Source organism: Rhinatrema bivittatum, chromosome 6, assembly GCF_901001135.1.
Source record: "Rhinatrema bivittatum chromosome 6, aRhiBiv1.1, whole genome shotgun sequence".
Classification (NCBI taxonomy): Eukaryota; Metazoa; Chordata; class Amphibia; order Gymnophiona; family Rhinatrematidae; genus Rhinatrema; species Rhinatrema bivittatum.
The window spans coordinates 78,725,607-78,746,554 of record NC_042620.1 but is presented as its reverse complement, the minus strand read 5'-3'; the positions used below and the strand labels follow the sequence as shown (position 1 = coordinate 78,746,554).

The window sequence follows — 20,948 nt, the reverse complement described above, 5'->3', positions numbered from 1 at the left end:
TGTGCACCCCCTTGCGCGCGCCAACCCCAGATTTTATAAGATATGCGCGGCTACGCACGTATCTTATAAAATCCAGCGTACTTTTGTTTGCACCTGGTGCGCGAACAAAAGTACGTGATCGCACAATTTTTTAAAATCTACCCTTCGGTGTGTAACAGAGATAGAAATTTACACAGATAAACTGGCCTGTCTGAAAATTGCCCTTCTCTATCCTGCTTCCCCCAGCATTTGTACTTTTTGGCCAAGCATAAACGGTGTTCATACGCTGTCTCCACAATGTATTTTCTATGCGCACCTTAAACAAATAGCTTACCTTGATCTTTTACTCTCAGACAGAGGAGGCTACTTCTACTCCAAACTTTAGTAACAGGAAAAACCAAATAAACAGTTTTGCTGTGCGTCAACTGGAGATAATAGTGACTAATGCAGTCTGGGCCACAGAAATAAAGACAGGTAAAATAACGATCATTTTGCAGGGCTAACCAGATTAGCTGCTGCATCACAAAGGTCTGGTCAGAACTGACTGAAAAAAAATGTGGAAAAACACCCAGAAATCACTGCTGCCAAAGTTAACCCTTTAGACCCAGCTGCCCTAAATTCAGCAGAAACAGTGACCACCAGTTGGCAGTATAACAAAAAACAAGAAAACCATGCAGCATAAAAGCATGAACACAGCATTAGCAACAGAAACCGAAAAGCTGCTGTAGAAGCAGGGCAACAGTGAATAAACAGAAAAACCACCTGTGGAGATAGAACAGTTTAGGTCAGGGGGATTAATTAAACAGCACAGGTACATGGGATATTCAAAACACATGCTATTTCCAAACCCTCTCCTCCACACAAAAAAAATACAATTATCAGCATAAATAGCAGGTGCAAAGTATGTGAGCACTTTTAGGGCATGTACTTTACGCTAGCTAACTTCAAAGAGAAGATTCCTGGGGAAAAGAATTGAGTGTGTGGGATCCATGCTCGTAATGCTGCACTGCTTTAGAAATACAGTTTCTGTATCTTTTGATCTCTCTGCAGTGCTGGGGATCCCTTGTGTCATTGATTTGAGGTGGAGAAGTTGAAAGGTATGCATGTGAGAAAGTGCATTTATTTATTTATAAGCATTTGATATTCCATCTTTCCTAAGTTAGGCCTAAGAATTACATAGCGTATGTTTGAATGTAAAAAGTGTATGGAATATGAATGTGATTGTATGAAGAGTAACAGAATGAGCCTTTCTACCTTCACTGTGACCAAAAAAAAACAACGACTTCCACAAGCCATAACTGGCCTTTCAAAGGACAAGCTTGGGGAGCCAACAAAATGAGCTCGTTGGGCCAGGCTCAAACATGGGGCCATAGATTGGGGACTCCTGATTTCATGGATAAAATTTGGATGAAATATTACTGCAAACAGCACACTTATGGGGGTCAGTTTTCAAAGGTTTAGTCAGGATCTACATACATAATATAAGGAGATACATGGCTAGATAACTGAAAATTCACTTGTGTAAATTCAGCCAGTCTGAAAATATGTACTTATTTTCAAAATGCATACAATTTTAGTTGCATTAAAAAGAAGCATTTCAGGGCAGGCATAGTTGGAAATTGTGCACAATTAATTTTCAAAAATGTTAGAACATAAGAACATAAGAAATTGCCATGCTGGGTCAGACCAAGGGTCCATCAAGCCAGGCATCCTGTTTCCAACAGAGGCCAAACCAGGCCACAAGAACCTGGCAACTACCCAAACACTAAGAAGATCCCATGCTACCAATGCAATTAATAGCAGTGGCTATTCCCTAAGTAAAATTGATTAATGCCGTTAATGGACTTCTCCTCCAAAAACTTATCCAAACCTTTTTTGAACCCAGCTACACTAACTGCACTAACCACATTCTCTGGCAACAAATTCCAGAGCTTTATTGTGCATTGAGAGAAAAAGAATTTTCTCTGATTAGTCTTAAATGTGCTACTTGCTAACTTCATGGAATGCCCCCTAGTCTTTCTATTATTCGAAAGTGTAAATAACCAATTCACATCTACTCGTTCAAGACCTCTCATGATCTTAAAGACCTCTATTATATCCCCCCTCGGCAGTCTCTTCTCCAAGCTGAATAGCCCTAACCTCTTCAGCCTTTCTTCATAGGGGAGCTGTTCCATCACCTTTATCTTTTTGGTTGCCCTTCTCTGTACCTTCTAATCGCAACTATATCTTTTTTGAGATGCGGTGACCATAATTGTACACAGTATTCAAGGTGTGGTCTCACCATGGAACGATATAGAGGCATTATGACATTTTCCGTTTTATTAACCATTCCCTTCCTAATAATTCCTAACATTCTGTTTGCTTTTTTGACTGCTGCAGCACACTGAGCCAACGATTTTAAAGTATTATCCACTATAATGCCTAGAAAGTTTTCCTGGGTGGTAGTTCCTAATATGGAACCTAACATCATGTAACTACAGCAAGGGTTATTTGCACTTGTCCACATTAAATTTCATCTGCCATTTGGATGCCCAATCTTTCAGTCTTGCAAGGTCCTCCTGTAATATATCACAATCCGCTTGTGATATAACTACTCTGAATAATTTTGTATCATTGGCAAATTTGATAACCTCACTCATCGTATTCCTTTCCAGATCATTTATATATATATATTGAAAAGCACTAGTCCAAGTACAGATCCCTGAGGCACTCCACTGTTTACCCTTTTCCACTGAGAAAATTGAACATTTAATCCTACTCTCTGTTTCCTGTCTTTTAACCAGTTTGTAATCCATGAAAGGATATCACCTTCTATCCCATGACTTTTTAGTTTTCTTAGAAGCCTCTCATAAGGGACTTTGTCAAACGCCTTCTAAAAATCCAAACACACTACATCTACCAGTTCACCTTTATCCACATGTTTATTAACCCCTTCAAAAAAAATGAAGCAGATTTGTTAGGCAAGACTTCCCTTGGGTAAATCCATGTTGACTGTGTTCCATTAAACCATGTCTTTCTATATGCACTATGATTTTGATCTTGAGAATAGTTTCCACTATTTTTCCCTGCACTGAAGTCAGGCTCACTGGTCTATAGTTACCCGGATTGCCCCTGGTACCTTTTTTAAATATTGGGGTTAAATTGGCCACCCTTCAGTCTTCAGGTACAATGGATGATTTTAATGATAGGTTACAAATTTTAACTAATAGATCAGAAATTTCATTTTTGAGTTCCTTCAGTACCCTAGGATGCATACCATCCGGTCCAGGTGATTTGCCACTCTTTAGTTTGTCAATCTGGCCTACTACATCTTCCAGGTTCACAGTGATTTCGTTCAGTTCGTCTGACTCATCACCCCTGAAAAACCATCTCAGGAACTGGTATCCTCCCCAACATCTTCATTAGGAAACATGGAAGCAAAGAATTAATTTAGTCTTTCTGCAATGGCCTTATCTTCCCTAAGAGCCCCTTTAACCCCTCGGTCATCTAATGGTCCAACCGACTCCCTCACAGGTTTCTTGCTTCAGATTATATTTAAAAAGTTTTTATTATGAGTTTTTGCCTCTATGGCCAGCTTCATTTCAAATTCTCTCTTCACCTGTCTTAATGTTTTACACTTAACTTGACAATGCTTATGTTTTATCCTATTTTCTTCAGATAGATCCTTCTTCCAATTTTTGAAGGATGATTTTTTGGCTAAAATAGCCTCTTTCACCTCACCTTTTAACCATGACGGTAATCGTTTTGCCTTCCTTCCACCTTACTTAATGTGTGGAATACATATGGACTGTGCCTCTAGGATTGTATTTTTAAACAATGTCCATGCCTGATGAACACTTTTAACCTTTGCAGCTGCACCTTTCAGTTTTTTCTAACTATTTTCCTCATTTTATCAAAGTTTCCCTTTTGAAAGTTTAGTGTTAGAGCTGTAGATTTACTTATTGTTCCCCTTCCAGTTATTAGTTTAAACTTGATCATGTTATGATCACTATTGCCAAGTGGCCCCACCACCGTTACCGCTCTCTCCAAATCCTGCGATCCACTAAGAATTAAATCTAAAATAGCTCTCTCTCTTGTTGGTTCCTGAACCAATTGCTCCATTAAGCAGTCATTTATTACATCCAGGAACTTTATGTCTCAAGCAAGTTCTTACAGACAGCCCAACGTTTAAACCTATTCTCAGTACTGGATTTGCGAGCTTAAGTGAACAATTGAGGATTTATCCTAGTATTTTATAAACCATGCCGCAGGTTGAGTCACACTGTATAAAATACACTGTAGCTTTACTCTGAAAGTACGTGTGTATCTTTCAGTACACGTGAATATTTGTAATACAATGAAAGCGCTTATTTTCTCTATTTTATGCGTGTATGTGTATATATTATAAGCACGAAAAAAACTTATACCATGTTCGCATACAAATCCTTATTATACATGGAGGCAAATATTTTATACAGTATGCACATGTATAGTTTTGTAAATACATATTTGCTTGTACTCTTGAACTCACCAGTTTGACGATATCTCCGCCTGTTTAACCAGTCCATCTACAGTTCACCTAGAACCTCTAGCACGTCACCCTGAATTCCTCCCAGTTCACCCAGATCTCCCACCCAAAATTGCAGACAGCAAATTCAATTTCACTTGCTCTTTTCAATTACAAGTAAATCTCTCAAAGGCTGCGCATGTAAATTTCGGGGTTGACGCATGTGGCCAGGCCTGGCGCACACCACACGCATTTTACAACAGGCTCGGCCACACGTGTAAACCCCGGTATGCGCCGAAGTGCAAGGACTCTCAAAAGGGGTGGGGTGGGTCAGGACAGCATCATTTGATGCTGTCCTGGGGAAGCACACGCTAGCACGCGAAGTTTACTTCTGCTCCCAAGGAGTACTAAGTAATCTAACGAAAAAAAAGTAAGCAGCTAGGAAGGGGTTAGGGGTCGAGGAGGAGCAGGGAAAGGGTAGAAAGGTTAGGTAGGGGTATAGGGACGTTCCCTCCCAGTCCGCTCCTTAATTGGAGCGGATTGTGAGGGCACTGGGGAAGCCCTACTCATATCACCGTGCGTAGCTTTTTAAATCCCACCCCCCCCGTGCGAGTCCTGACCTGCGCGCACGGATTTTAAAATCCGCCCACACGTGTGCACAGGAACATATTCTATAACATGCGCATGGCGACGCATGCATGTTATAAAATACCCGCGTCTTTGTGCACATGGCAGGTACCTCGTGCACATGGACGCGCACGCGCACGTTTTAAAATCTACCCCTTAGCAGGTGGAAAATTGTACAAACAAGCTAGCTGATGTATATGCATACATCTTCTATAAAATAGCAACTACTGCATGTACTTCTTGACCCCGCCATGGATCACTCCATTTTGACGCCAGTAAAATATGTGCACGAAACCAAAAACATGTGCATACTTTCAATGTTTATAAACTAGCATCTGCATGAATATAGGGTACTTATATGAGTATATGCTATATTTGTGTGTGAAACACCTTTGAAAATGTACTCAGAGGTAAGCATTCTTCTAATGAGTATACTTTGTCATTTTGAAAATTGCTTAAGTGTTCTCTCATACATTTAGCCACATAACATGATGATCTTGAAACATAATCTATGCAGGTAAATCAACTGAATTTATGCGGGTTAAAAAATACACAAGTACTTTTTTAGTTAATCTACATAATGAAAATTGTACTTAGCCTACAATATCATACTGCACAAGGTATTTGACTCCAATTCACCCTTGTAATTCTGTATAAAACCCACCTTATTTTCAATTTCCAACTTGTATTCTGGGATAACTACCACGTTTCTAACACGTTAATTACTTCAGTTTACCTGCGTATTCTTGGATTATTTTGGGGTTGCAAAATGTTACCGGTATCACTTGGCACACTGGGATTTACATCCCTTTTTTTAAACCTAGACTAATTCTCAAATTGCCTTGATGTGGATGTAAAAGAACAGGACTAACCCATAATCAGATGGGCCTCTAGTTTGCAAAATGTGTTAGTGTGCAAAAAATTAAATAAAGGTATAAACTACAGCAGGGCAGAACTAATAAACCCTTTGGCCAGTCAATACATATATATTTTTCAGCATGGATAAAAGAGCTGCAATTTGAATATTCAGCTATAACCTCAGTTCAGGAATTTTGCAGAACTGAGGCCATGGTAAAAGCGATGTTAGTTGGTACATTACGTATAATGTGGGTTATGTGATTCTTAGAAGTCTACAATAAGAACAGGAAAGCAGACTTCAAGTTGCAAACTTACCCTTCTAATCTTACATCTGGCAAACTTCTGTTAAGTGCAATCAAATCGCTAGCCATAAGGTTAAACTGGTTGATTTTGAAAAGTTCTTTCATTTTCTCCTGGTCATCTTTGGGAATTAATACAGCCTTCCCCAATTCTCCAGGTCCTTCCTGATTCCTTGAAATAACAGCTGTAATAAAGAAAACGTAGCAGACTTTAATTTTAAACCTTAAAATAATTATTTCATTCTCAAGAGAACAAGATAGCTAAATCTAGTCTTCCAAAGCCACCACCAAGTCTGATTTTCAGGATATCCACAATGAATATTAAGCCAATCTATTTGTGAAGCACGTTGTAATAATATTAAAGATGAGTTTCTGCTTTGAATCCACTGGAGATCCTCACACTTCTCTCGTTGGCTTGGGTGTCACCCAGGGGGTCTCAGAAGAACTCAAGCTGGCTCAGGTCCCCTTTCCAACGAGGCAAAGGATGTGTAGAAGAATAAGATAGACACAGAGAAGTAAATTTTAAGGGTCGCGCGCGGGTACATATGTGCGCGCATTTGCCGGCATTCACACACGGACGCAACGATTTTATAACATACTCCAGATGCCTGGAGTACAACATTGCCCACAAAGCCATTGAGCCTAATTATGTCAAATGTGGGTAAGCCACAATAGTGACACACTTCAGTTTCATCGTAACATAGTAAATGACAGCAGAAAAAGACCGAAACGGCTAATACAATCTGCCCAGCAAGGTTTCTAGGTTTGTAACTGCTAATCTGTGCAGGTTACCCCCATGTCTTCTGTTTAGGGTGGTAACTACCACTCTTTTTATTTAAGGGTGTCACTGCTGCTCCTTGCAGGTTACCCGGATGCTTTCTGCTTAGAGTTGAAAGTGCCATTTCATGCAGGTTACCCCCATGGCATCTGTTTATGATTGTAACCGTTGCTCTGTGCACATTACCCTCATGCCTTTCTTGATATGTCTTTTCTTCATAGTTTTGTTATCTTAAAAAAGCAAACTAGGTGGTGCTTCTCAAGAATCAGAGTTCACTACCATGACTCCAGAGTTGATCCAGAATGCTTATACCATCAACAGCCACCAATATACGGTGTCCTTAACATTTCAAATTGTTTCGCTGTGATATAAAGCAAGAACTCAAAAACAACCAATAGTAGTAAAGGAAATGATATAATTCCAGTTCTTTTTTTTTTTTTTCAAAAAATAAAATCAACAAACTTTTAGAGAAGGTACTAAATTGATTTCCTAAAATGTGATTTTTTTAGGGGGCAATTTTCAAAGGGATTCTCCGTGGGATAAATTTGTTTATTCACTGAGAAGAAGCCTTTGAAAACTGATCTGGACCTCTACCGCATACCTTGGAGCTCTCTGGATTTGGCCAGGAGACTCCAAGTGTGGTAGGTAGCAGGAGCAGATCCCAGAAGAAAAAGTCATCAGGGGCCACACAGATGGGCAGGGAGGAGAAGGAGCGTCCAGCTACAGCAGCTGAAAAAGAGAGGCAGCATCAGGCTTGCACTAGGGAAGGAAGGAAGAGGCCATCCAGCTGGAAGAAGTAGGATCCTGGCTCACACAGCATGAAGGAGCCTGGGCCTCACAGCAGCAGGAAGTGAAAGAGCCATCAAGTTGTAAGGAGGAAGAGCTTGGGCCCCCCACGGCAGAAGGAAGGAGGAGATCCATCATCTCGCAGGCCTGGAGTAGGCAGGAGCTGTCACTGGTGGGTGCTGGGTAAGGAGAGAGAATGAGTGTGTGGGTGGGTGGCTATAACTGTGAGAAGAAGAAAAGTGAGTGTATGTGGGCAAGTATATGTGTGAGTGTGTATGTGTGTGGAAGACAGAGAAGTGTAAGTGAGAAAGTATGAGTGAGGGAGAGTGAACATGAGAATGAGCATGTATGTGTGAGTATGAGAGTGAACAAGTGAGTGTGTTAACGTGTATATGAGAGTTTGTGTGCATGCTGATGCTGTCTCCACCCCCATTCCTCTCTCTGCTAATCTGCAACAATCTAAGGGGGTCATTTACCAGACAGATTGCACGCGATAAGGGACGTTTCGCACGTGAAAAGATGGGGGCGGAGTCGGCCCCGGAAGAGGAGGAGTCGGGGCGTCACTAGGGCCGACTCCGCGAAGACGCCACGGACGACGAAAAGGTAAGGGCCTTTTCGCGTTCTATTTCGTGCCCAATAGCTACACCTTCTATGGTGGCGCTATTGGGTGCGAAACCGGCAGCGATCGCACCGCGGCGGTGCGATCGCTGCCGGCTAGCGCAGGACCGACCCCCATTTCGGCCCCCCACCCCTCATTACCTAAGGTATCGCAGGCCTGCGATACTTTAGAAAATGAGGCCCTAAGTGTGGGTGGAAATCAGGAGTTCCCAGGTATGCTTGATGGGAACAGTTCTTGGGGGCGAGGCTGAAACTGGCCCTAAAAAGCAAGGAATTTCCAGTACTTTACCCAGCATACTTTGTACCTGTGGGACAAAGCAGTAGGGATGTGCAGACAAAAAGTTTATGTTGATAAGTCCATAAGTTGAAGGTGAGGGTCAATTTCGGTCAATATGGACATATGGAGAATTCCATAAGTTGAAGCTATGTCCATACGTTCACCGGTTCCCTAAATAAAAATTTAAACCCCTCACCCTCCTTAATCCCCCCCCCAAGACTTACCAAAACTCGCCTACAAAGCAGACAGCACTGGCCAACTGCAGATTTTCAAAGGGCAAGAAGTACCTGAGGGCCTGCATGCACCCTTCCAATGTATATTTATAAATACCACACAAGGTCTTACTTTCTAAGTTTTACAGCCTCTAAATCAGTGTATAAGAAGATGTTCTGTGTGGTAAACACAAATTAATTTATATACAAATTTAAACTTGTACTATACAAAAGAGATCAGCAGTTCAGTAAAACAAAAATCTAAGAATATTTTTAGGATTTTTTTTGTTACAAATGAGAGTAGTTTTAGATTAAGGTTTCAGGGTTCACTGAAATGTCAGTATTGTAGTGACTTTATTTCAGAGAAGAAGAAGAAGAAGAGGGCAGAGGAAGATAAGGAAAAAGCAAAAAGAAATAGAAATAGGAATAGGGATGTGAATCGTGTGATCGATCGTCTTAACGATCGATTTTGGCTGGGGGGGGGAGGGAAATCTGATCGTCATGGGTTTTTTTGTTAAAAAAATCGTAAATCGGGGGAGGGCAGGAAAACCGGCACACCAAAACAACCCTAAAACCCACCCCGACCCTTTAAAACAAATCCCCCACCCTCCCAAACCCCCCCAAAATGTTTTAAATTACCTGGGGTCCAGTGGGGGGGGGGGGTCCCGGCGCAATCTCCCGCTCTCGAGCCACGGCTCCATTAATAGAAATGGCGCCGGTGGCCCTTTGCCCTTACAATATGACAGGGTAAAGGTAGCGCTGGCGCCATTTTGGTTCCTGTCACCTGATGTCAGGAGTGCAGGAGATCGCTCCCGGACCCCCGCTGGACCCCCAGGGACTTTTGGCCAGCTTGGGGGGCCTCCTGACCCCCACAAGACTTGCCAAAAGTCCAGCGGGGGTCCGGGAGCGACCTCCTGCACTCGGGCCGTATTGCCAATAATCAAAATGGCGCCGGCGCTACCTTTGCCATCACTATGTCATATGACCCGTATGACATAGTGAGGGCAAAAGTAACCCTTTTGCCCTCACTATGTCATACGGGTCGTATGACATAGTGATGGCAAAGGTAGCGCCGGCGCCATTTTGATTATTGGCAATACGGCCCGAGTGCAGGAGGTCGCTCCCGGACCCCCGCTGGACTTTTGGCAAGTCTTGTGGGGGTCAGGAGGCCCCCCCAAGCTGGCCAAAAGTCCCTGGGGGTCCAGCGGGGGTCCGGGAGCGATCTCCTGCACTCGTGACGTCGGGTGACAGGAGCCGTATTGCCAATATTCAAAATGGTGCCGGCGCTAGGGATGTGAATCGTTTTTCAACGATTAAAATTATCGTCCGATAATGTTTATATCGTCTTAAATCGTTATAGAACACGATACAATAGAAATTCTAACGATTTATCGTTAAAAATCGTTAAATCGTGTTAGTGCGCACTAACTCGATTTAGTGCGTACTAACTGAAAATGATACAAATAAACACTTTCCAGGTCACTGAAGGTCAGTTAGGAATGAATATGTGTTCCTATTGGCTGGCTGCCCTCTTATCTATTGATATTACCAAGGTTACCACTGAGGTGATGGTTGGGGGGATGGGAAATGGAACTGGAAACTAACGAACACCAACAGAAAATGAAACAAAGTGTTCACACTTCCCAGGTCAGTAAAGGTCACTTAGGAATGAATATGTATGTATGTATTCCTATTGGCTGGCTGTGCTCTTATCTATTGATGTTACCAATATGGTTGGGGGGATGTGAAATGGAAACAGTTGGAAGCTTGACAAAAAAAGTAATGTAATGATCAGCACTCACGTGACTAGAACTTGTTTGTTTATTATTTTTGTTAGCAGGCACCTGAAATGCTAGTGCATGTTGAATTTGCCAATCACTGTGCATTTTAGAAAGGTGGTCCTGGCTGGAACTGTACACAGTTCAAATATATGTAATTGATTGTTGGTAAGTGTATTTTTTAAGTAGCCACACTGGCACCAGTATGTTTACTTTTCCTCCTACTTAACTCACTAGCTCAGCTTTGTAAGAAGGGCTTCTCTGCTTGTGTGTTGTTTTTGTTTGGTGTGAGGAGAGCAGAAACATCAGATCTTTATTCAATCTACTACAGTCATCTCTTACAGTGCCCTATCCCTATTAATACCAGGAGTGTTGTGATCTTCCTGCACACAGTGCCCTAACCCTGATACCAGTCTGAGACAGCTCCCTCCCTGCATTACTAGTGAGAGGCTGGCTTCACAGACAGGGGGGAGCTGCCTGACCCTCACTCCTGACTTCCCCCATGTCCCAGCTAGTGAATGGTGTGTGGGTGAGGGGGGGGGGAGGATGGTGAAGTCTGAGACAGCTCCCTCCCTGCATTACTAGTGAGAGGCTGGCTTCACAGACAGGGGGGAGCTGCCTGACCCTCACTCCTGACTTCCCCCATGTCCCAGCTAGTGAATGGTGTGTGGGTGAGGGGGGGGGGGGGGGGAGGATGGTGAAGTCTGAGACAGCTCCCTCCCTGCATTACTAGTGAGAGGCTGGCTTCGCAGACAGGGGGGAGCTGCCTGACCCTCACTCCTGACTTCCCCCATGTCCCAGCTAGTGAATGGTGTGTGGGTGAGGGGGGGGGGGGGGAGGATGGTGAAGTCTGAGACAGCTCCCTCCCTGCATTACTAGTGAGAGGCTGGCTTCACAGACAGGGGGGAGCTGCCTGACCCTCACTCCTGACTTCCCCCATGTCCCAGCTAGTGAAAGGTGTGTGGGTGAGGGGGGGGGAGGAGGATGGTGAAGTCTGAGACAGCTCCCTCCCTGCATTACTAGTGAGAGGCTGGCTTCACAGACAGGGGGGAGCTGCCTGACCCTCACTCCTGACTTCCCCCATGTCCCAGCTAGTGAATGGTGTGTGGGTGAGGGGGGGGGGGAGGATGGTGAAGTCTGAGACAGCTCCCTCCCTGCATTACTAGTGAGAGGCTGGCTTCACAGACAGGGGGGAGCTGCCTGACCCTCCCTCCTGACTTCCCCCATGTCCCAGCTAGTGAATGGTGTGTGGGTGATGGGGGGGGGGAGGATGGTGAAGTCTGAGACAGCTCCCTCCCTGCATTACTAGTGAGAGGCTGGCTTCGCAGACAGGGGGGAGCTGCCTGACCCTCACTCCTGACTTCCCCCATGTCCCAGCTAGTGAATGGTGTGTGGGTGAGGGGGGGGGGGGGGGAGGATGGTGAAGTCTGAGACAGCTCCCTCCCTGCATTACTAGTGAGAGGCTGGCTTCACAGACAGGGGGGAGCTGCCTGACCCTCACTCCTGACTTCCCCCATGTCCCAGCTAGTGAATGGTGTGTGGGTGAGGGGGGGGGGAGGATGGTGAAGTCTGAGACAGCTCCCTCCCTGCATTACTAGTGAGAGGCTGGCTTCGCAGACAGGGGGGAGCTGCCTGACCCTCACTCCTGACTTCCCCCATGTCCCAGCTAGTGAATGGTGTGTGGGTGAGGGGGGGGGGGGGGGGGGAGGATGGTGAAGTCTGAGACAGCTCCCTCCCTGCATTACTAGTGAGAGGCTGGCTTCGCAGACAGGGGGGAGCTGCCTGACCCTCACTCCTGACTTCCCCCATGTCCCAGCTAGTGAATGGTGTGTGGGTGAGGGGGGGGGAGGATGGTGAAGTCTGAGACAGCTCCCTCCCTGCATTACTAGTGAGAGGCTGGCTTCGCAGACAGGGGGGAGCTGCCTGACCCTCACTCCTGACTTCCCCCATGTCCCAGCTAGTGAATGGTGTGTGGGTGAGGGGGGGGGGGGGAGGATGGTGAAGTCTGAGACAGCTCCCTCCCTGCATTACTAGTGAGAGGCTGGCTTCACAGACAGGGGGGAGCTGCCTGACCCTCACTCCTGACTTCCCCCATGTCCCAGCTAGTGAATGGTGTGTGGGTGAGGGGGGGGGGGGAGGATGGTGAAGTCTGAGACAGCTCCCTCCCTGCATTACTAGTGAGAGGCTGGCTTCACAGACAGGGGGGAGCTGCCTGTCCCTCACTCCTGACTTCCCCCATGTCCCAGCTAGTGAATGGTGTGTGGGTGAGGGGGGGGGGGATGGTGAAGTCTGAGACAGCTCCCTCCCTGCATTACTAGTGAGAGGCTGGCTTCACAGACAGGGGGGGGCTGCCTGACCCTCACTCCTGACTTCCCCCATGTCCCAGCTAGTGAATGGTGTGTGGGTGAGGGGGGGGGGGAGGATGGTGAAGTCTGAGACAGCTCCCTCCCTGCATTACTAGTGAGAGGCTGGCTTCGCAGACAGGGGGGAGCTGCCTGACCCTCACTCCTGACTTCCCCCATGTCCCAGCTAGTGAATGGTGTGTGGGTGAGGGGGGGGGGAGGATGGTGAAGTCTGAGACAGCTCCCTCCCTGCATTACTAGTGAGAGGCTGGCTTCACAGACAGGGGGGAGCTGCCTGACCCTCACTCCTGACTTCCCCCATGTCCCAGCTAGTGAATGGTGTGTGGGTGAGGGGGGGGGGAGGATGGTGAAGTCTGAGACAGCTCCCTCCCTGCATTACTAGTGAGAGGCTGGCTTCACAGACAGGGGGGAGCTGCCTGTCCCTCACTCCTGACTTCCCCCATGTCCCAGCTAGTGAATGGTGTGTGGGTGAGGGGGGGGCGGGGTGGATGGTGAAGTCTGAGACAGCTCCCTCCCTGCATTACTAGTGAGAGGCTGGCTTCACAGACAGGGGGGAGCTGCCTGACCCTCACTCCTGACTTCCCCCATGTCCCAGCTAGTGAATGGTGTGTGGGTAAGGGGGGGGGAGGATGGTGAAGTCTGAGACAGCTCCCTCCCTGCATTACTAGTGAGAGGCTGGCTTCACAGACAGGGGGGAGCTGCCTGACCCTCACTCCTGACTTCCCCCAGGTCCCAGCTAGTGAATGGTGTGTGGGTGAGGGGGGGGGGGGGAGGATGGTGAAGTCTGAGACAGCTCCCTCCCTGCATTACTAGTGAGAGGCTGGCTTCACAGACAGGGGGGAGCTGCCTGTCCCTCACTCCTGACTTCCCCCATGTCCCAGCTAGTGAATGGTGTGTGGGTGAGGGGGGGGGGGATGGTGAAGTCTGAGACAGCTCCCTCCCTGCATTACTAGTGAGAGGCTCGCTTCACAGACAGGGGGGAGCTGCCTGACCCTCACTCCTGACTTCCCCCATGTCCCAGCTAGTGAATGGTGTGTGGGTGAGGGGGGGGGGGGAGGATGGTGAAGTCTGAGACAGCTCCCTCCCTGCATTACTAGTGAGAGGCTGGCTTCGCAGACAGGGGGGAGCTGCCTGACCCTCACTCCTGACTTCCCCCATGTCCCAGCTAGTGAATGGTGTGTGGGTGAGGGGGGGGGGGGGGAGGATGGTGAAGTCTGAGACAGCTCCCTCCCTGCATTACTAGTGAGAGGCTGGCTTCACAGACAGGGGGGAGCTGCCTGACCCTCACTCCTGACTTCCCCCATGTCCCAGCTAGTGAATGGTGTGTGGGTGAGGGGGGGGGGGGGGGGAGGATGGTGAAGTCTGAGACAGCTCCCTCCCTGCATTACTAGTGAGAGGCTGGCTTCACAGACAGGGGGGAGCTGCCTGTCCCTCACTCCTGACTTCCCCCATGTCCCAGCTAGTGAATGGTGTGTGGGTGAGGGGGGGGGGGGTGGATGGTGAAGTCTGAGACAGCTCCCTCCCTGCATTACTAGTGAGAGGCTGGCTTCACAGACAGGGGGGAGCTGCCTGACCCTCACTCCTGACTTCCCCCATGTCCCAGCTAGTGAATGGTGTGTGGGTAAGGGGGGGGGGAGGATGGTGAAGTCTGAGACAGCTCCCTCCCTGCATTACTAGTGAGAGGCTGGCTTCACAGACAGGGGGGAGCTGCCTGACCCTCACTCCTCCGGGGTATTGTGATCTTCCTGCACACAGTGCCCTATCCCTGATACCAGGGGTGTTGTGATCTTCCTGCATGCAGTGCCCTATCCCTATTAATACCAGGAGTGTTGTGATCTTCCTGCATGCAGTGCCCTATCCCTATTAATACCAGGAGTGTTGTGATCTTCCTGCACGCAGTGCCCTATCCCTGATATCGGGATGTGTGCAAGAAGATCACAACACCCCCGGTATCAGGAATAGGGCACTGCGTGCAGGAAGATCACAACACCCCCAGTATCAGGAATAGGGCACTGTGTGCAGGAAGATCACAACACCCCTGGTATTAGGGATAGGGCACTGTGTGCAGGAAGATCACAACACTCCTGGTATTAATAGGGATAGGGCACTGTGTGCAGGAAGATCACAATACCCCTGGTATCAGGGTTAGGGCACAAGTTCTAGTCACATTGACTGATCACATTACTTGTTTTGTCAAGCTACCAACTGTTTCCATTTCCCATCCCCCATATACTGTCAGTAGGAAACTTGGTAACATGAATAAATAAGAGGGCAGCCAATAGGAATACATATTCATTCCTAAACTGACCTTAACTGACCTGAAAAGTGTCAAATTGTATCATTTTCAGTTAGTCCGCACTAACTCCCGTTAGTGCGCACTAACTCGAGTTAGTGCGCACTAATCGGGAAAAACGATTTTTAACGATTTTTTAACTAAAAAATCGTGCCTAAGACGATTTTCTTGCCCTGCCACACGATTTCTATCGTTAAGACGATATGGAAAACGATTCACATCCCTAGCCGGCGCTACCTTTGCCATCACTATGTCATATGACCTGTATGACATAGTGAGGGCAAAAGTAACCTACCTTTGCCATCACTATGTCATATGACCCGCATGACATAGTGAGGGCAAAAGTAACGCCGGCGCCATTTTGAATATTGGCAATACGGCCCGAGTGCAGGAGGTCGCTCCCGGACCCCCGCTGGACTTTTGGCAAGTCTTGTGGGGGTCAGGAGGCCCCCCAAGCTGGCCAAAAGTCCCTGGGGGTCCAGTGGGGGTCCGGGAGTGATCTCCTGCACTCGTGACGTCGGGTGACAGGAACCAAAATGGCGCCGGCGCTACCTTTGCCCTGTCATATGGTAAGGGCAAAGGGCCACTGGCGCCATTTCTATTAACGCAGCCGTGGCCCGAGAGCGGGAGATCACACCGGGACACCCCCCACTGGACCCCAGGTAATTTAAAACATTTTGGGGGGGGTTCGGGAGGGTGGGGGATTTGTTTTAAAGGGTTGGGGTGGGTTTTAGGGTTGTTTTGGTGTGCCGGTTTTCCTGCCCTCTCCCCTCCCCCGATTTATGATTTTTTGACGATAAATCGGGGGAATTGCTATTGTATCGCGGCTCTAACGATTTTTGACGATTTAAAATATATCTGACGATTGTTTTAAATCGTCAAAAAACGATTCACATCCCTAAATAGGAATATTGTCAATAAATATAAAGTTAATAATACCAAAGTTTGGTTTCTGGCACATGGCATGTATACTGAGAAGTAATAACATATTTGTCATTACTTTTGGTAAATATACTGTGCAGACCATAACATGAAGAGACATTGTCCATTATTGGGATGTGTCAGTTTGGGGTTTTTGTTTTGTTTTGTTGGTTTTCTTTCATTTGGGGTGAGATAGGCAGAAGGATTCCATTATTTTTGTTATTGTGTACGGTTATCCAATAATGCACACTATACAATTTTAGTGCATGCTGCTGGAAGATCGTGTAGGGAACCTTTGCTTTCCCTAACTGAAAGGGGTGTGCCAATTGACTGGGGAGGTTCGGTGAGAGAGGTTTGGGTTTTACTTCACCGTGTGGGAAACTGCTGTTCATCATCCCATTGCACCACCTGTCCTCAAGGATTTTTAGTTTGGAGCTTGAGGTAACAGGCTTTGGATTTTTATTTCAGTTTTAGTGCGAACTGGAGCACTCTGGCTCTTGTTCTATCATTTTTTTCTCCTAATTTAAGGGAAAGGAGTAAGGAAGCTTTCCTTTCTGGAGTCAGCTCTCCAGTTGACTCGGCTGCCTGCCTTTTTGATTGTTTTACTCGCTTCTAAGCTAATTTTTGAGCACTCCCTGTGAGAGCCTTAGTGCTCCTTCGCAGTGGAGAGGTTAGATCAGGTATAAGGGAAGATTCTGGCAGACTTCTGTCCCTCCTGTCTGGTGTCCCGATGCAGAGGGAGTATATATTTAATTAACAGTCTTTATTCACTGTCTCCTCTGTTTTGAGGCAAGGGAATTTTAGTCCACCCTTCCTTCTTCTTGCTTGTTTTTTCCCCCTTTTGGGTTCAAGTAATATTTTTGCTCCATTTGCAGCTGATGGCCCTTGATACCCAGGAATCAGTAAACCAAACCATTAAGAGAGAGAGAGAGAGAATTTTTGTCCTGAAAGAAACGAAAGTGTGGAGAGTTTCATCTAAAGAAAGGAATTCCAGTAAAGTGCCAGAAGGAAACAAAGAAGATACAAAGGAAAGGTAACAAGAACTTAGTTGCTGCCGAGTAAAGAATTACATAATGTGGGAAGTAAGGTGCCCATCAGGCGCTGCCTAAGGAGTAAAGAAATTAAACAGGATTTTGGAATAGGATTTAATCTGGGACTAAGTTCTGATTAAATATTGGGACAATCTACCTCTAAGCATCTCCAGTTGGAAAAGCTAAGAATTTAAGTGGGGAATTATGAGGGATTGAACTATTTTCAATCTAAAGGGGTATTGGACTTTAAGGAGGTGGAGAAAAAGAAGGAATTCAGTGTAAATACAGAGCTTCTAGTTAGGGAATACAGACTTTTGCCGAAGAAGTGGAGTCACAAGCTTATTATATCTTTCTTCTGTCTTATTATTTATTGACTGAAACTAAGAAATAAAGTGAAAATAGCATTCAGTCATCTAATCAACTATCAGTAAAGAAGTTGGAAACCACCATTCTTCTCCTATGTGTTTAATAGATCCAGAGATTAAGAACATAAGAAATTGCCATACTGGGTCAGACCAAGGGTCCATCATGCCCAGCATCCTGTTTCCAACAGTGGCCAATCCAGGCCATAAGAACCTGGCAATTACCCAAAAACTAACTCTAACCCATGCTACTGATGCTAGTAATAGCAGTGGCTATTTTCTAAGTCAACATATCCAATCCTTTTTTAAACACAGCTACACTAACTGTACTAACCACATCCTCTGGCAACAAATTCCAGAGTTTAATTGTGCATTGAGTGAAAAAGAACTTTCTCTGATTAGTTTTAAATGTGCCACATGCTAACTTCATGGAGTGCCCCCTAGTTCTATTATCCAAAAAAGTAAATAACCAATTCACATTTACCTGGTCTAGACCTCTCATGATTTTAAACACCTCTATCATATCCCCCCTCAGCCGTCTCTTCTCCAAACTGAAAAGTCCTAACCTCTTTAGTCTTTCCTCATAGGGGAGCTGTTCCCTCCCCTTTATCATTTGGTCGCCCTTCTCTGTACCTACTCCATCACAACTATATCTTTTTGAGATGCAGCGACCAGAATTGTACACAGTATTCAAGGTGCGGTCTCACCATGGAGCGATACAGGGGCATTATGACATTTTCCATTTTATTCACCATTTGCTTTCTAATAATTCCTAACATTCTGTTTGCTTTTTTGACTGCCGCAGCACACTGCACCGACGATTTCAATGTGTTATGTACTATGAAACCTAGATCTCTTTCTTGGGTGGTAGCTCCTAATATGGAACCTAACACTGTGTAACTATAGCATGGGTTATTTTTCCCTATATGCATCACCTTGCATTTATCCACAATAAATTTCATCTGCCATTTGGATGCCCAATTTTCCAGTCTCACAAGATCATCCTGCAATTTATCACAATCCGCTTGTGATTTTAACTACTCTGAATAATTTTGTATCATCTGCAAATTTGATTACCTCACTCGTCCTATTCCTTTCCACATCATTTATAAATATATTGAAAAGTAAGGGTCTCAATACAGATCCCTGAGGCACTCCACTGCCCATTCCCCTCCACTGAGAAAATTGTCCATTTAATCCTACTCTCTGTTTCCTGTCTTTTAACCAGTTTGTGACCACGAAAGGACATCGCAACCTATCCCATGACTTTTTACTTTTCCTAGAAGCCTCTCATGAGGAACTTTGTCAAATGCCTTCTGAAAATTGTTTTCATTATTATTGCTGGGTATTGAGGATGGAAAGGGGCTTGACCTTCAAAGAAGCGGAGTATAAGAACTATTGTTCATCCCCATCATTAGGAGCCTAGGCCTCAGAGAGTAATCTATTTCATGGGTGGAAAAGCAGTTGTGCATAAAGGATCCATCACCTATTTCTTTCTATTTTGCACTGGGTTTGAGTAAAAGAATCCGTCCAGAGCTTATGCATGCATAAAACCTATTCATGAACCCTGCCATCCCCACCAACTAGCCCCTCAAACTTTCAGTCACACCCCTCTGCAAAACACACACACACACACACACACACACCCTCAACCCAATGCTGTGAGTCCACAGGGCAGCAGAAGCAATTCTCAGTCACTCCTGCCCCACCAGTGCTATATCCAAAATGGCACTGAGTGACCTGAGGCTAGAACTATTTTGGAGTATGGCACGATTCATTGAAGCTTGGTCCAGTTCACCAGTGTTTCCCAACTTTTTCAAGCTCATGGCATACCTACCGTAACAAAAAATTTGTATGGTGCCCCAACCTCCATGCAGCAAGCAATGCAGACATGGAGAGGACTCATGGCCAAAAGAAGAGCTAGAGAAGCACTAAAATCCCTTCTAGTCTCTCTTCCACATTTTAAACCTTAGGGACAGAAGGGACAAAGACACATATGAACCTGTCACACTGAACCAGCTCCCACCATGTAGAAGTGCAGGAGAAGGAATAAGTCTGTGTGGTACGAGCAGCTGGCTCACTTAGTTACCTTGGCTGCTACTGCCTCTCCATTGCTGCTGCTCCCAACACTTAAGAGTGAGTCACGTCCTGTGCTCAGTGCTGTTCTCCCCATCTTACCCAGCCTGAAAATAGCACAGAGGCTAAAACTCAAAGAAGAAGACTCAAAATAAGGAAGATGACGAGATACTGTGTGAAATGCATGTGCTGCGCAAAGTGGGGCTCAGCTACTCTGCATGTTGCCTATTCCTTACCACATTCCTGGGTTCATGCTATAGCTTAGGGAGGAGAGTGATACATAATTGCACATGTTCTCAGAAAAAAAGCTCCTACAAAATTAAGAGCCACCGATTAGGGATATGCAATTGTTTTTCCCGAATTAGGCAATTTCAACGAAATTACCTAATTCGGAACGGTTCAGGAGAACCGAAAAACAATTGAATTTTTTCTGAAATTTTGGAAAAAAATTCATTTTCAGGTTAGTGCATGCTAACTCTGCCACTTTAGTGCGCACTATCGTGAGTTAGCGCGCACTAACCTGAAAATCAGGGCCCCTGAAAAAAAAAACCCGAACCACGGGGAAAACGAAATTCCCGCGGGAGGGCCCCGAAATGAAGCCCGACACGAAATTCTAACCCGAAGCACATCTCTACTACTGATGGGAGTGCTTCCCAACCAGTGTGCAATACACAAGTCATACTTAGAATACACATGAAAATCATAAAGTAAATAAAATGACTCCATAAAATAAAACATAAAATTAAAAAAAAAACCCACGACCAGTGACAGATGAAAACAGCTACAAACAGCAAACCTGGTAACAAGCCAACCCATCAAAACAAAAAAGGACATCATAATTTAAAAAGCTAAAGCAAATACCACATCATGACAAATTTTTTTTAAATCTTAAGCAATCTCCTGACAGGTGGACATATCTTCATTCCAGAGTTTGGCAATTGCATTCAAAAAAGTTTTCCTTTAGGTCCATTTTAGGTTAACATCAGCAAGACAGGAAATCTGGAGAAAAGCTATTTGAGTAGATTTCTGCAGCCTAATAGGGCTCTGTAACAAATGACAACCCTTCACTATAAAGGTCTTACATTATTTAATGCCCTAAAGGCCACTATTATTAATACCTAACACTGAGTATGAAAATTAATTGGCAGCCAATGGAGATTTTTCAGGGCAGAAGTTAGAACTAATATGGTCTCTAAACCTCAAG

At 45.5% G+C, this 20,948-nt stretch overlaps 1 protein-coding gene across 1 annotated transcript in view; it reads right to left on the bottom strand.

The window, feature by feature from the left end:
- Window positions 1-20,948, bottom strand: part of GALNT13 (polypeptide N-acetylgalactosaminyltransferase 13) — a 740,598-nt gene that overhangs the window by 589,691 nt on the left and 129,959 nt on the right. The window contains exon 2 of the mRNA XM_029605513.1: window positions 6,266-6,434. Coding sequence (XP_029461373.1) covers window positions 6,266-6,434 — 169 coding nt within the window. The remainder of the gene's footprint in view (window positions 1-6,265; window positions 6,435-20,948) is intronic.